Genomic DNA, 14,223 nt, shown 5'->3' with positions numbered 1-14,223 from the left:
GATATGTATTAGGCGAATTGTGTATTGCTAGTTTGTAGAGAATAAAAGGAGAGGTGCAGGTTGCCAAAGGTGTGCATGTTGTTGGAGGAGCTGTCCCCTGTGCCCCCCAGTGCTAAATAAATACACACCTACTCTTAGAACTTATTTTGTGAGTTATGGAGTGTTTTTCTGTGCTTCATGTGTGCCAGACAGAACTGTGACCTGGCTTGTGACAGCTCTGGGCAGGCCTGTGCTCACTGGGCTCTGGGATTGGGGGAAGGAGTTCACTGATCCTTCACCCAAGGGAGGCTCTGCCAGCCAATGAACCCCTGTTGATCAGAGCACAGGGGTGTCCCAGTGCCTGGCACTGGGAGAGGAGCCAGGTGGGTTCCTGTGCCCAGCAGGGTTCTGTGGTTCTGTGGTCTCCAGGAGACACATCGCTGCGTGTCCCCATGTCACTGAGGGGCAGAGGTGTGGCACCTCTCGAGTGCCTGTGATCTCACTGCCCAGTGCTCAGTGTCCTGAGAACAGGCCAACCAACCAGCTGCTCTTCAGGACAGCTCAGCTTCCTCCTTTGCTGCTCACCTCTCTGCCTTTCAAACAGATTCCTTGTTTTCTGTCCCCTTCAACTTTCATCCCCTCCCAGGTAATTATGGTTTGACTCTTGAGATAGAGCACAGAGGAAGGAGATAAAGTCTGGGCTGGTTTATACCTTCCTAGCTGAAGGCTGAGCTGTTACACCTCTGTAGGCTGCCCTGATACAGGCTGGGCTAGAGTTCTTATTTGCTGATTCTCTTTTCTTTACTATAGCCTAGGATAGGTAAGTAGGGGTGACTGCAGTCTGAGGGGCCGGGCTCAGCCCAGAGTGGCAAAAGCCCAGCTTGGCTGCTGCAGGAGGGAGTGAGACAGAAAAAGGAGAGCAGCAAAGGCAGTAGTTAAGTTAGTGGCTGAATGCTGGTCAGTCCTGCAGAGGAGGGAGGAAGCCAGAGAGCTCTGCTGTTGATGCTGTGACAGCAGCAGCAGGGACTCTTCAGAGAAGGTGAGGAGCACTGGAGCCCTTCAGAAGGACCTTAGAACCTCCTGGGGCTCTGTCACCCATCACAAAGGTGTGAATCTGCAGTTCAGCTGCTGCTACAAGCACCACTGAAACTCTTGATGGCAAAGCCTCTTCTTTCTCTAGGTTGTATTTATTTGCAGTTTTTATTCTTTTGGTGATCTGCAGTAATTTCTTTGCAATCAGGTGAGGGGATTGACACTGATCTCTTTCTGGAGTGTCATCCAGAGCTTTGTACTCTGTTCCTGAGAGAGACAATGGCCACAACAGAGAAGGATTCCTGTGAGTAACAGCCTCACTGGCAGGTTTGGACTTTGTGACTCCCCACACACAACTGACATGACTGGTGGTCAGATCCCAGAATGATGTGCTCACAACCTAGAGTGAGCTCTGGGATGTTTGCTGAGAGCAGCCAGCCTGACCCAAGTGTTTATGACTAGTCACTGGAAAACACCTTTTGTCTCTCCTTTGTCACTATGTAGAAGATCAATGAAACATCACTTTGAAACATCAATGCTCATAGAGAGGTCTGACATCCCTGAGTTACCTTTTGTGTTCAGTACTTGCTTGTTTTCAATAAGTTCCAGTCAGTTACAATCGAGAAACTTGACCTGATAATCCAGTCTAGAGCTCTGGTGAGAAAGGAAGGTACCCTGAGGCCCAGAAATCAGAGCAGGGCTTTGTTGGACTCTGCAAAGTGAGCAGGGGAACAGACTTTTCCAAACCAGTAAAATTCAATGGCAGTGCAAGGCTTCCCCTGATACTGAGCTGAAGGTTCAAGCTGGTTGTCATGACTGCTTGTGTAGAAAACTGCAAGTTTAAATATGCTTTGGTTCCTTGTCTCATCTCTTTCCAAATGGAATTTCTCTGCAGTCATTGCCGAGGGAATGGCTCCTCCAAAAAGGATCCTCTTCCCACCGGAGAAGATCTGCATGGTGGCAGCAGAGACAGAGTGCTGGAGCAGGGCTCTTCAATGTGGGCAACACCTGCTTCCTCAACGCTGTCCTGCAGTGCCTGACCTACACCCCCCCACTGGCCAACTACCTGCTGTCCCGAGAGCACAGCCAGGCCTGTGAGTGCTTTTGGGAACATCCTGAAAATCTCTTAATCCAGTCCCAGAGATTCCAGATCCTGCAATTTGATTTAGGAGAACAGCAGCCCATTGTCAGCCCTATGAGTTCATGTTCTTTAAACACTCAAGCCTAGAAGCCACTTGTCCTACCCAGCTGTCTTACCCTCATGAAAACACCTCTTTCTAACTCCAAGTCTTTATTCTTTTATTCCTTTTTTATTCCAAGTCAAACCCTCTTGGCTAATTGCAGAGAAAACTCTGGGTTTAGCATCCCTCTAAGAACATTTTCTGCACACTAAAATGCCCTGGGATCACTGGGACGTTGGGACGAGTGGAGTATTGCACTGGAGTGGAAGAGGAGGAGTTTCCCAGTGCTGTGGATGTTTTGCTAAGCTAAGGACCTTCCTGTGCCCCTCTTCAGGTCAGCAGGGTTTCTGCATGATGTGCACCATGGAAGCACACGTTAACAAGGTCCTGCGTTCCTCTGTCAGTGCCATCCTGCCTTTGGCTGTCCTCAAGGTTTTCAGACGTAAGTCATGCCAGGTGCTTGGACAGCTTTTCTTCCCTTCCTGTATGAGAGAACTACAAACTTCTTTCTTAGGCATAGGAGAACACTTTCGGCTTGGCAGGGAGGAAGATGCCCACGACTTCTTGTCCTGTACTGTCAATGCCATGCAGAGAGCTTGTCTGAGTGCAAGCAGCGAGTAAGCACAAGCAAATCACCCTCCAAAGTTCGGAGCCCTTGGGCTGCTTGGTGTGCTCCATCAAGGGAAAGCTAGACCCTGGCCTTTCAGGCCAAGCAAAACTCTTGGAGGACATAATGCTCTGTTTTACCACTTGTTTCCAGCTTGGACCTCTCATCCCAATCCACCACCATTGTCTCTCAAATATTTGGAGGCTTTCTGAGATCCAGAGGTACGTTTCCACAGCTGTTACTCTCTTTGACATTTCCTGTGCCCTTCTGACAGTTGGTGCTGGGACTGGTGGGACAGGTACAGTGTGTAAATGGGCAATGTCAGTCAGCTTCCCATGCTCAGCATGTGGATTTTTCCTTCCAGTCACCTGCTTCAGCTGCAAAGCCATTTCTGACTCCTACGAGGCCTTCCTGGATATCCCTTTGGATATCAAAGTAAGAAGCTTTGCAGCTGTGCTTCAAGACATCCCAAGGCCCCTGCAGCGTTCCAGAGTCAACACATTTGTGTTAAAAATGTGTACTGTGAGCACAGGAGATCTTGGTGGTGGGTGGGAAGGGGAATGGATGGTGTCCTTCTGCAGAGGCTGTGGCACTGGTCTCTCTGTAGGTGCTTTTTTAAGCTGGACAGCAGCATTTTCCTCTCTGCACCCTTGATCTATCCTCATCCTTGTTCCCTTTGTCCTCCCCCAATGCCTGTCTGGCTCCCAGGCTGGTGGGTTGGGTTGTTTGCACCACTGCTGGCCCTGCACACTGTCATGAGTTGAAGTGAGTGGTGCTACAGGGAGGGAGCTCTTGATGGCTCCAGGAGCCTCTGGCACACAGGGGAATGTTCAGCATCACACTCTGATTCTGCCTCCTTCTGCACAGGTTCATGGTGGGTCTGTTCAGCATCAGCTACAGGGGTTTTCTTGCAGCTCCTGGGAGTTGTTTGGCTGAGGGCATTTCCTGCAGCTCAGTGTGCTCATTTCTCACTCCTCCAGGCAGCCTCGTCCCTCACGGCAGCTCTGGAGGACTTTGTGAGACCCGAGCACCTGGATGGTGAAAACTGCTATAAATGCGACACGTAAGATGTTCCTCTTGAGAGGAGATCCTGTGTGAGGGGCTGCATGTCACTGAGCAGAAGTCATCTTCTCGTGGAGATTTCCTGCACACAGAGGAGATGCAGCTTTTTAAATATGGCAGTGAATAGCCTTAGAATAGCAAAAGCTGTGTGAGACAGGAGAGGTTGCCTGGCCACCCTGGGGGAGGATTGGGTGCATTTCAGCACTGGTTCTGTGCTTGGTTTCAAGGTGTAAGAAGAGCACTGCTGCCTCCAAGAGATTCACAGTCCATCGTGCACCCAAGGTTCTCACGGTGTGCCTGAAAAGGTTTGACTGTTTCACCGGTGGGAAGATCCGCAAGGTTTGTGCACAGCTGGTGTGCAGCTTTCTCTTCCTGGAGCAGATTTGCTAAAGCTTGTCACAAGCCACTTGTGTTGGGTTAGTCGTGTTCCCTTGTGGGGAGAGAAGAATTCCCTTGGGAGACAGGCAAGCGCTCTTCTCCAACAGAGCTGCTTTGGCCAAGAACAGTTTCCTGCCACCCAAACCATTACATGTTGCTGTATGAAAAACCAGCTGTTCCTGAGCCCCAAGGATGTATTTCCACCCCTCTGGCCCCTGGAGGTGGCAGGCTGTTCTGTGCCACAGGTCAGGGTCACTTCTGAGCCCTGCTGGTGTGTCTGCAGGTTGTGCAGTACCCCGAGTACCTGGATCTTCGCCCGTACATGTCCCAGGCAGAGGGAGAGCCCCTCCATTACTCCTTGTATGCTGTCCTGGTGCACAGTGGGGTCACCTGCCAAGGAGGACACTATTTCTGCTACACAAAGGTAGTCAGCAACTCCCTTCCTTCCAACGGGGAAAATGTGTGAGGGGAAGGGAAACTTTCCTGTCAGTGTTACTGACAGCCAGGGTTTTGGGGCAGCAGGTCTCCTTAGGGGCTGGACTGGATTTGTTTTGGCATACTCTTTGTTAGGTAGTTTTTTTGGAGAGAAGCAGAGATCCTTGCCTCTTTTCCACAGGCCAGCAACGGGCTGTGGTACAAGATGGATGATGCGTCTGTGGAGCTCTGTTGCCTTGCCACAGCTCTCAAGCAGCAAGCCTACCTGCTGTTCTATGCCAGGTAATAACCAGCATTCAGATGTGCTCAGAAGATGTTTCCTTTTCCCTGTTAATTGTTTTGCTTTTCCAGAGTGTTTTTCCCACTAAATGCAGTTACAAGCTGCTTCATTCAGTGCTGTGGAACCTGTCTGTCCCCATGTGTGTCCTTCAGGCTGCTGCCCTGATGTAGCAGCTCCTTGTCTGCTCTCTGATGCTGGACTTTTGTAGAGAAGAGCCAGAGAACTTAAGGGGAAAGATGGGGAGGGACACTTTATCAGGGAGGGTTGGACAGGATGGAGGGTATCAGTTTCCAGCTGACCCAGGGCAGGTTTCCATAGGATATTAGGAAGAAATGCTTCAGTGTGAGGGTGGTGAGACAATGGAACAGGCTGCCCAAAGAAGCTGTGGGTGCCCCATCCCTGGAAGTGTTTAAGGCCAGGTTGGACAGGGCTTGGAGACACCTGGTCTATTGTAAGATATTTCTGCCCATGACAGGAGGTGGCACAAAATGAGCTTTAAGGTCTCTTGTAATCCAAACAAGTCTGTGAATTTATGAAATGGAGGCATTAGAAGATATAAAGATGAGGTTTTGCTGGGACAGGAGTAGACTGGGTGGGAAGACTCTAGCTGTAATTTCCATTAGTGGCCTTGGTTAAATCTTCTCTCTGTCATAGAAACCTCTCCAAGAAAATGACTGAACCCCAGAGAAGGCTGCAACACCAGCCCTAAACTGAGATCACTCTATTTTTCTCCAGGTGCTCTGATCTGAAGACTGGAGAAAGGGCTTCTTCCTCGCTGGCACCACCATATGCCCCTTCCTTCCTTCCTCAGGGGGCAGCCAGCAGCAAGCAGGTGGCTGCTGTTGGCCCACAGGGTTTGCCTGGCAGCACAGAGGTAACTCTGGGGAGGAGGGTCAGGGCACCAGAGGAGCAGTAGATCTCTTTCTAGGACCTCAGCATTTCTCCTTTTCCCCTCCCACCCTGCAGCACCCTTCACAGCCACAGTGCTGCTTCCTCTCCCAGCATCCCAGCTGGGCTGTCACGATCTGCTCAGCACAAGTGGGGACCATAATGGTTCATTTAACCTCAGGGTGCAAAAGATAAGCAGCAAGGGACTAAAGTTTTATTCAACAGCAACAAAAATGCACTTTATTGAGTGCCAACAATCCAGTTTTTAGAATAGAGGGGAGAGATATAAAGGCAACAAAATAAAGAAGGAGAGAGAAAATGGGGAATGGGGAATAGAAACAAATAGATGGGATGTGTCCTCATGATCAAGCAATGGACACAAATGTCCTTGTGCTCAGATAATAGATGTGTGTTCTGAGGGGAGATCTCAAAGTCTCTTCAGGAAAGTCACTTTCTGTAGTCCTTTTCCCAAAGCAAGTGGCCTCTTGCCATAAGGCGGGGAGGTTAATACATTACTGTGTGCAGAGAGCATTGCTCTGAGAAGCAGGTGCAGGAACACGGTGCTGTTATCCATGGACCTGCTCGACGGCACCATGACAGTACAGCAGCCACCTGCAGAAGAGTCCCTTGGCAAGCATCCCCCTCAGGCAGGCCAGATCTCCTGTCCAGAGCGAGTGGTGGGTCCCAGGGTCTCAGTCCCTGAGCTTGGACAGTTGTGAGGCAGATCAGGGAAACTTCAGACCAACCCTTACTCTGGGTCCATCCCATTTGTGCCCCTTTGGCCCTTTGGCCTTGGCAGCCTCCAGAAGAGCCTTTGGGAGGCCCTGAAATGTGCCCTCCCGGATCTCTGGGGGTTCCCCAGTGACTGTGGCCCTTTCAGGAGAGAAGGGCAGGAACTCTCCATCGCTCTCTTTCCAGGACATGGCGCTGGGCATGGAAGGCCCTGGCAGGGAGCGGGCCCGGAGCAGATCCCGGCTGCGGGGCAGGGAAGGCCGCAGGCGCTTTGGGGACACCACGGGCAGTGAGCACTCTGCAGGGAGGAGGAGAAGGAGCCCTCCAAGCTGTGCCCCCGCTGCCAGGGATGCTGCAGCTCGCAGACCTCGCAAGAGGAGCTTGCAGTGTGCTGCTGGCCCCGGGGCTGCTCAGGAGCAGGCCCTGCTGGGGCAGAGGGACACGAGCGCGTCCCTGCGCAGCCTCCGCAGCCGCTGTGTGCAGCACACTGACTGCGAGCCCTCAGTGAGGAAGAGGAGGAGGCTGGCAAATTCCCAGAGCTGAGCAAACCCTGCCCATAGTGCAGTGCCAGGGCCCTCAGCTCCTGCTTGAAGCAGGCTCCCATGCTCAGGCTGCTCGGGAGCAAAGGCAAGCGAGGTGCAGGGAGCAGAGGAGATCCCCACGGCGGGGCTGGGGCCTCCAGGGCCGGTTTGTGCAGCACACAGCCCAGCGGCCTTCAGCGAGGAAGAGGAGGGTTCCCAGCCCCAGAGATGCGTGTCTGACAGGCACTGGGGCCACTCTGGGAGTGCTGCAGTCGGGTTATGGCCCTGGCTGGAGCAGAATGGAAGATCAGCACTGCGCTTTCTAGCAAAGGTGTCCCTGTGCTCTCCACGCCTCCTCAAGGATAAGGGAATAATTTCTTTACATAGATGGTGTAGACTAATAGGCTTTATTTAGAATTATTTATACCTTAGAGTAGATAGTTGTTGTTAGTAATATAGGTCAGTAGTTGAAAGCAATATTGAAGCAATTTTTCTAGTATAGTGAGAAAAATAATTGTTAAGTAGAGATTGATATTACTCACCCTTGCCCATGGCCCTTTTTCCCAGTCTCAAGGTGAAACCTTGCTGGGGGCCCCACTCAAGGGAGGAATCTCCAGCTACTTGAGGTCTTAGAAGGGGAGGTTAGAAGTCTGTCCTGTTGAAGAGTGGGGCTTCTGCAGTGTGAAGTGATGGACTGTCAGCCTCCCAGTGCTCAGGGAGCTGTGCCAGCTGGGCAGGATGCTCTGCCTGAGCAGGGATGCTGCAGCTCCAGCTGGGTCCTGTCTGCACCTTACAGGAATAGCTGGAGCAAGTAAGGCCTCCTGTTTTTAGTGTTCAAGAATGCTGAGACCAGCTGGACCAAACTATCACACCCCCACTGTCACTGAAAAGATCCAGAAAAATTAAGCTCTTTAATGTGACTTTTAGTACCAGAAAGTAGACATTACTTTCTTACAGTGCTTTTCTGGGCAGCTCCTCCCAGTTTTTATACCAGGCATGATGCTCTGTGGTGTGGATGTCACTCTGGGCAGTTCAGGTCACCTATCCCAGCTGTGCTCTCTGCCAGTTTCTTTTGTGAGCCTCATCACTGGCTGAGCATAAGATGAGGAAAGAAAAAGTCCTTGACTCAGGATAGACATGACTTAGGAAAAGTCATGACTTGGTGACCAGCACCACGAGGACATGCAAACAGATACTCCCTGGTCTGGGGGCAGCAGCAGCAGCAGCAGCAAGGATCTCCAGGCCTTCACATGGAAGTGAGAGTCACAAGTGTTGCATGGAAGAAACCAAAGACTTGCTAACACCTTTTTCAGCAGCAATGCTTACTTTGCTGAATAAACCTGACAAAACATAATCTAAAAATGTATCAGAGGCAGCCAATCACATTATGCTATAGAAGGGAGTCCCACTTTTTCATGACAAGAACTTCCAGCATACCTCCTTAATGTATGTGAAGATTCCTCCCTTGAGCATAGAAGCCCTTTAGTGTCACTTCTCAAGGCTGAGCAAAACAGTTTTGCTCATGGTTGTTGCATGGGTGACATGAATCTCTACTTAATAATTGTTCTGTTTGATTTAATAAAATTGCTTCTCTCTTGCTTCAAACATAATGCACTATACTATAACATAACTAGTAGTTAGTTATGCTATGTTAGTATCCTAGTTATGCTGTGTTATGTTGGTTAGGCTGCCTATGCTATGTAGCAAATAATTCTGGTCAAGTTATTTAGCTTAATCGTTGCAATCAATTTCAATAAATACTTCTTTTTATTTTTATATTTGGCTTGCCATCTTTAATCCCATGGGGCAAAATTGCATACAGGCTGAGTTACACCTCTGTAGCTCTTTGGACATAAACTGTTGATAAGCCTGGGGCTGGGATGGGATCCAGCTGCACCCAAAGTCCTCTCTGAGAAGTAGAAAACGAAAGTTTCTTTTCTGTACCTGCTGATTTAACAGGAGGTCTTCTCTAACAAACTTTGTCTAGAGTGTGCCTGTTCTCCACTCAGTGATAACTTTTGCAGGGAGTTGGACTGGATGAGCATTATAGGTCCATTCCAACATGAGACATTCTATGATCTGATGAAGAGAAGGGGAAAAGGGATTTTCTTTTTGCCACAATGGAAGCGGAGTAGGTATTACTGGAAACAATGGTAAAGGGAGGGATGGGCTGCAGGGAGAAGCATCACCTTACATCACTAAATTCAACTAGGTTTTCTTTAGTGGAAATGAAGACCAACACCTGTGCCTCCCCTTGTTTATTGAGCCTTCCCCCGAACACAATGGGAATATCTCCTGGTGGTGAATAACATTGAGTTGGTCTGTGCTGTGAAAGATGCTCTGACCGCTTGGTGGGCACATCTGTCAAATAAATCTTACCCAAAGAAATAATTTGAATGCTAAATCCTTGATTGCTGCAGCAGATGTGGCAAAGAAAGTGTCTGATTTTTGCTTGGTTGGGATTTGTTGTTGTTGTTGTTGTTTTTCTTTTAATTTTTCTGATTAATGACAAACCTTAGGAAGAAGAAGTAGGGGAACCTACATGTTAATTTGTGGGCAAGGATGATCTTTTGGGGCAACTTTATCCCAAAGTACATGTGGGGACTGCATCAATGCACACTCCTTTGTCTGGAGTTCCTCTGTTGCAGAGTCACATTGATGGTGTGACCCAGAAATGAAATATGGGTGCAGATACCAATGTGGTTTAAATTGGGAGTGTTTCAGCAGACTGCAATACACGGCAGCAGAAGCAAGGGAAGTATCTGACAGCAGAGGATCATGATACCAAGGAGGATTAGCAGTGCCTCAGCAAAGAGCCTGCATACTTCTTCATGATATCATAAAAAAGGCCCTTCAAATCTGAGAGTGCCTAAAAATCCCAGGAAATAGATCAAGGTCAAATAATTTTTAATTCTGATGATCTGGACATCAACAGGGAAAATCATTTAGGTAGCATTAAGGAATGTTCTCATGTAGCAAGCAGAATAAAATGATGGAAAAACCCCAAAGTGAAGTGGGCAATCAGTCAGGGGACTCCAGTTCTGCAGAGCACCACTGTAACAGATTTTAGAATCATGCTTTTGCCACCAAAAGTCAGGAACAATTCCTTAACACTGTGGTTTTAGTATTAGAAAGTGGCATTATTTTATTTCAGCAGAGGATATCCTCCAGTTGCACACACCACAGCTAGCTAACAGACTGGTTTAAATTGTGTAACTTGCACAGATTCATTAGAATTCCTGAAACTCATACATATATGCTAAAAGTTCCTGCAAATCCATTTGCATGTTTAAATCACTTCTCAGAGCTCATTTACATTAGAGTAAATGTTTCCTCTAAAATCACTATGGGGTCATTCTAATTGGAATGTAAAACTCTGGTGACATCCCAAAAAATACACACCCCACACACATGGAGAACAGAGAGATTTGATGAATAACCCTAAACCACAGTTTAATATCTGAACACAGGTTATCATTCTATGGATGGGGTCCATTCCAGGAAAGAATTGCCTGGTGAACACAGATAAACCCACATATTCTCCACAGTATCATGTAAAAAGTACTGAAGAATGTGGATTGTGCCCCAGAAAATAACATTTGTCCCAGGCATGTTTCAGGTGTAGCAGTTTTTTTCAAGAATACAAGAATGTCTTGGAATTGATCTTCTATTCCAATAATCCATTTACTTCATAGGCTGATAAATTTCCCTAAAGAGAAGTCCTACCTGTGTACGTGCCAGAGGACAATAACATCTGGAAGAAGAGACAGAAGAATAAAGTAAAATAAAGTAGTAAGAAGCAAGAAGTAAATTTATCACCTGCCAGAAGGAGAAATATATGGTTAATGTTTTTGGAAAAGCCACATCACAAGTCTTAAGTATTTTTTCTCTGTTCCCAGAGGACAAGAATCTGTTGGGTATTGACTGCTGCAGTTGTAGGAGTCAGTTATTTTTTCTCATTGTTTAGGTACAACACAAGTCTTTCTCTGGTTCTCTCAAAGTGTAAAGACCTTCAGAGCACTTGCATATCTACTTTAATCTGTCATATTTTAGCCTTTCATGGTCTTGGGCCTGATCTTGCCTGAATTAAGGGATAAAAATTTGATATGGAGACAAACTACAAAGGGACGCAGGAAAATGGCTTTAAAGGTTTTGCAGGAGGAAAGAACATGTGTATAACTCATGTCAATTCTGGTTTTAGTATTTTTATTATCTAATTAATGGTGCAGGAAAGGCCTGCCATGGAGAACACATCATTACATTTCAGATAGGTCTTTCAGATTTCTCAGAGATTTTGCTCCGTGGGTAATAATTTCTGTCTTTATTATGTTTCTGTTTAATTAAACAAAGATATTGCACTTTCAAGCTGTCACCTTACCATACACAAGACACCTATATCACACTAGGTAGTTTTTCCTACAAAATCAGTTTCTGCTGTTCAGAGGATATCACTGTGATGCAGAAGTCACTCTACAGTCAATGACTAAGGATGAAAATGAGTAAAGACAATCCTACAGCCAGGAGAAAAAGGATCAGACTGAATGAGATGTCTTAACACTGGAAATGTGAGTATCAGCCAGTAATTCCACTTTTAATCCATCTCTCTGGCGTTGAAAGGGGTTTGTGGTGAGAGAGACAATGTGGGGTTGCTGATGGATCTGAAGAAGAAAGCACATAATGAAGCAAACAACAGCTAGATCATAAAGATCTTTTAATAGATCTAAATTAATAAAATTAAGACTAGTAATGAGTGAATATTTTGTTCCTTATCCCCAAATGAATATGGACAGCATCTTTACTTCCCCTTCAAATTTTGTTGAGAAAGTACAAGCATGGTAAGCCTGTGTGGCAACTCTGTCATTAATTTGGTTGCATTATGGAGTGATAGTAATTACTGCAAAGTAAAACCAGATGTTGATATTTCTGTAGGATATCTAGGTTTATACAGAAATGCTTTCCAAGTTATGTAAAACTAGAGGTGGCTGTGAGTCAGCTCATACACATGCATCATATTTATCCAGCCCCTAACAACTATTCCTTATTGCTCCAATCAGCACTAGCCAGTCTCAGTGGACTTTATAAATATATATATATATATAGTATAAAGAGATGTGGAAAAAGCCTCTCTTCTGCTTCACTACAGAGTGCTCAAGAGTTGAAAGCTTTTCTGGAGACCTCATGATTTAGGAGTTTTTTTTTTCCTTTTCTCTTCTACCACACTCCACAACAGGTAACAGAGAAATTACCTTTGTTACATTCAAATGTTGCTACTGATGATTTTTGAGACTTGAACTGCTTAGTCCATAAAAAGCTATCTGCCTAATAACCCTAATAACTTTTCTTTTTCTACAGGGTAAAAATGGTAGCTGAGCATTTGAAGACAGTGGTGAATATGCAAACTTTGAAGGCAATGCTATGAAAGAAGAATCAGTCAAAAATAGAGACAAAAATAAATACATAAGACTGCCTTATTTTCTTTAGAAATTTTTATCATCTGTTCAGAAGATCTTTTCAAAATCTGTATAGTTTCTAAATTCTACTCATCCTTTTGTCTGTTCAAGCAGGCAGTTGTATTCTGACTGCAGATTTGCCTGGCTGTTTGCAGCTTCATCAGCTGCTGAACACTAAAATAGGAGAGCTCTACAAGGCACCAGAGAAAGATGATCCTTGGGAACCTCAGTGGATTGAGTGAATTCAGACTCCTGGGTTTTTCTGGAATCTCTCATTTGCACCCTTTGCTCTTTGTAGTTTTATTGTCTCTTTATGTCCTCACCTTGATGGCTAACACAGTGATAGCTTTCATAATAAAGAGTGATAACAGCCTCCATACCCCCATGTATTTCTTCCTCACTCAGCTGTCCTGTTTGGATATCTGCTATTTGTCAGTCATTATCCCAGCTATTCTCCAGAACCTGATTGTGGGAACAGTAAGTATTTCCAAGACAAGATGTGCAATGCAAATGTTTTTCTTCCTTTTCTTTGGAGTTGCTGAGTGTTTTCTCTTGGCTGCCATGTCCCTTGATCGTTATTTTGCAATTTGCTACCCCTTGCATTACACAATTATCATGAGCAGCAGGCTCTGCAGAAGCCTGGTTGCTGGATCTTACATTTGTGGAACTGCTGTGGGTTTAGTTCACACCCTCATCACCTTCAGCTCACCCTTGTGTGGTTCTGCCATCGACCACTTTTTCTGTGAGATTCAGCCTCTCCTGGACCTGCTCTGTGGCAGCACTTTCCCAAGTGAAATCCAGGTCATTGTGGTGGCTGTCTTTGCCATTCTGATCCCTTTCTTGCTGATCATTTATTCCTATATTCGTATCATTTCCACAATTCTTCACATGGCATCAACTGAGAGCCAGGAGAAAGCGTTCTCCACTTGCTCCTCACACCTCTTGGTTGTGATTCTTTTTTATGGCACTGCAGGCTCCATGTACCTGCGGCCAAAATACAGCTACTGTGCAGCTGTGGATAAATTCCTCTCCCTTTCTTATTCTGTGGTGACTCCTTTATTGAATCCCATCATTTATAGCTTGAGGAATAAGGAGGTGAAAAGAGCCCTGAAGAAAAAATGGAGAAAATCTAAGTTAATGTGGAAATGAAATAGAATATTTGGGTTTTTTCAGGGGTTTGTGGTGGCATTTTTCACTCTAAATTCTTGTTCAGTAAAATTAATATCCAGATACACTCCAGACTTTTGGAGTACATCCACACTTTTGGAGTATACACCACTTTTGGGGTGTAAGGAGAGAGAAGAGTGGAGATTTTCAGCTGTAAGAGGGAGTGTTAGAAGCTATGTTAATATTTTGGCAGGAAATTTCTTCTACATACTTAAGAAATTCTGTCACTATGACCCTATAAATGCCAGCTACACTTTTCAGAAGATCTGGCCACCAGATTCTATTAATTTTTGATTAGTTTTGGCTGTGGTGGGAATTCAGACACCTGCAGAGAGATATCAGGGTCTGGAGTCAGATTATATTCCAAATGATTGATATTTCAAATTATTGGTATTTCTGTGCCCAAATCGTCATGAAATGAAGATAAACCACACACACAGAGCTCGAGATCTCCTTTTCCAGGCTTGACTTGACAGCCCAAAGCAGACTTTTGTTCATATCTCAAATATCC

General features: G+C 46.2%; 2 protein-coding genes across 2 annotated transcripts; both read left to right on the top strand.

Moving 5' to 3' along the window:
• Nucleotides 1–1,920: 1,920 nt before the first annotated feature.
• Nucleotides 1,921–7,117, top strand: LOC130263931 (ubiquitin carboxyl-terminal hydrolase 42-like). The gene is given in 12 exon segments (XM_056511774.1): nt 1,921–1,967; nt 1,969–2,105; nt 2,527–2,634; nt 2,707–2,809; nt 2,953–3,020; nt 3,164–3,234; nt 3,780–3,862; nt 4,089–4,200; nt 4,523–4,663; nt 4,856–4,956; nt 5,690–5,808; nt 6,723–7,117. Coding segments are annotated over 12 exon segments (1,485 nt in total).
• Nucleotides 7,118–12,755: 5,638 nt separating this feature from the next.
• On the top strand, nt 12,756–13,694 carry LOC130263930 (olfactory receptor 10C1-like). The gene has a single exon (XM_056511773.1). The coding sequence runs from the start codon at nt 12,756–12,758 to the stop codon at nt 13,692–13,694; it is 939 nt and encodes a 312-aa protein (XP_056367748.1).
• Nucleotides 13,695–14,223: the final 529 nt, after the last annotated feature.

This window comes from Oenanthe melanoleuca, chromosome 27 (genome assembly GCF_029582105.1).
Source record: "Oenanthe melanoleuca isolate GR-GAL-2019-014 chromosome 27, OMel1.0, whole genome shotgun sequence".
Taxonomy (NCBI): domain Eukaryota; kingdom Metazoa; phylum Chordata; class Aves; order Passeriformes; family Muscicapidae; genus Oenanthe; species Oenanthe melanoleuca.
This window is presented reverse-complemented; position numbering and strand designations above follow the sequence as displayed.

Coding starts and splice junctions, on each gene's coding strand:
- LOC130263930 (XM_056511773.1), top strand. CDS start 12,756: ATGATCCTTGGGAACCTCAGTGGATTGAGTGAATTCAGACTCCTGGGT.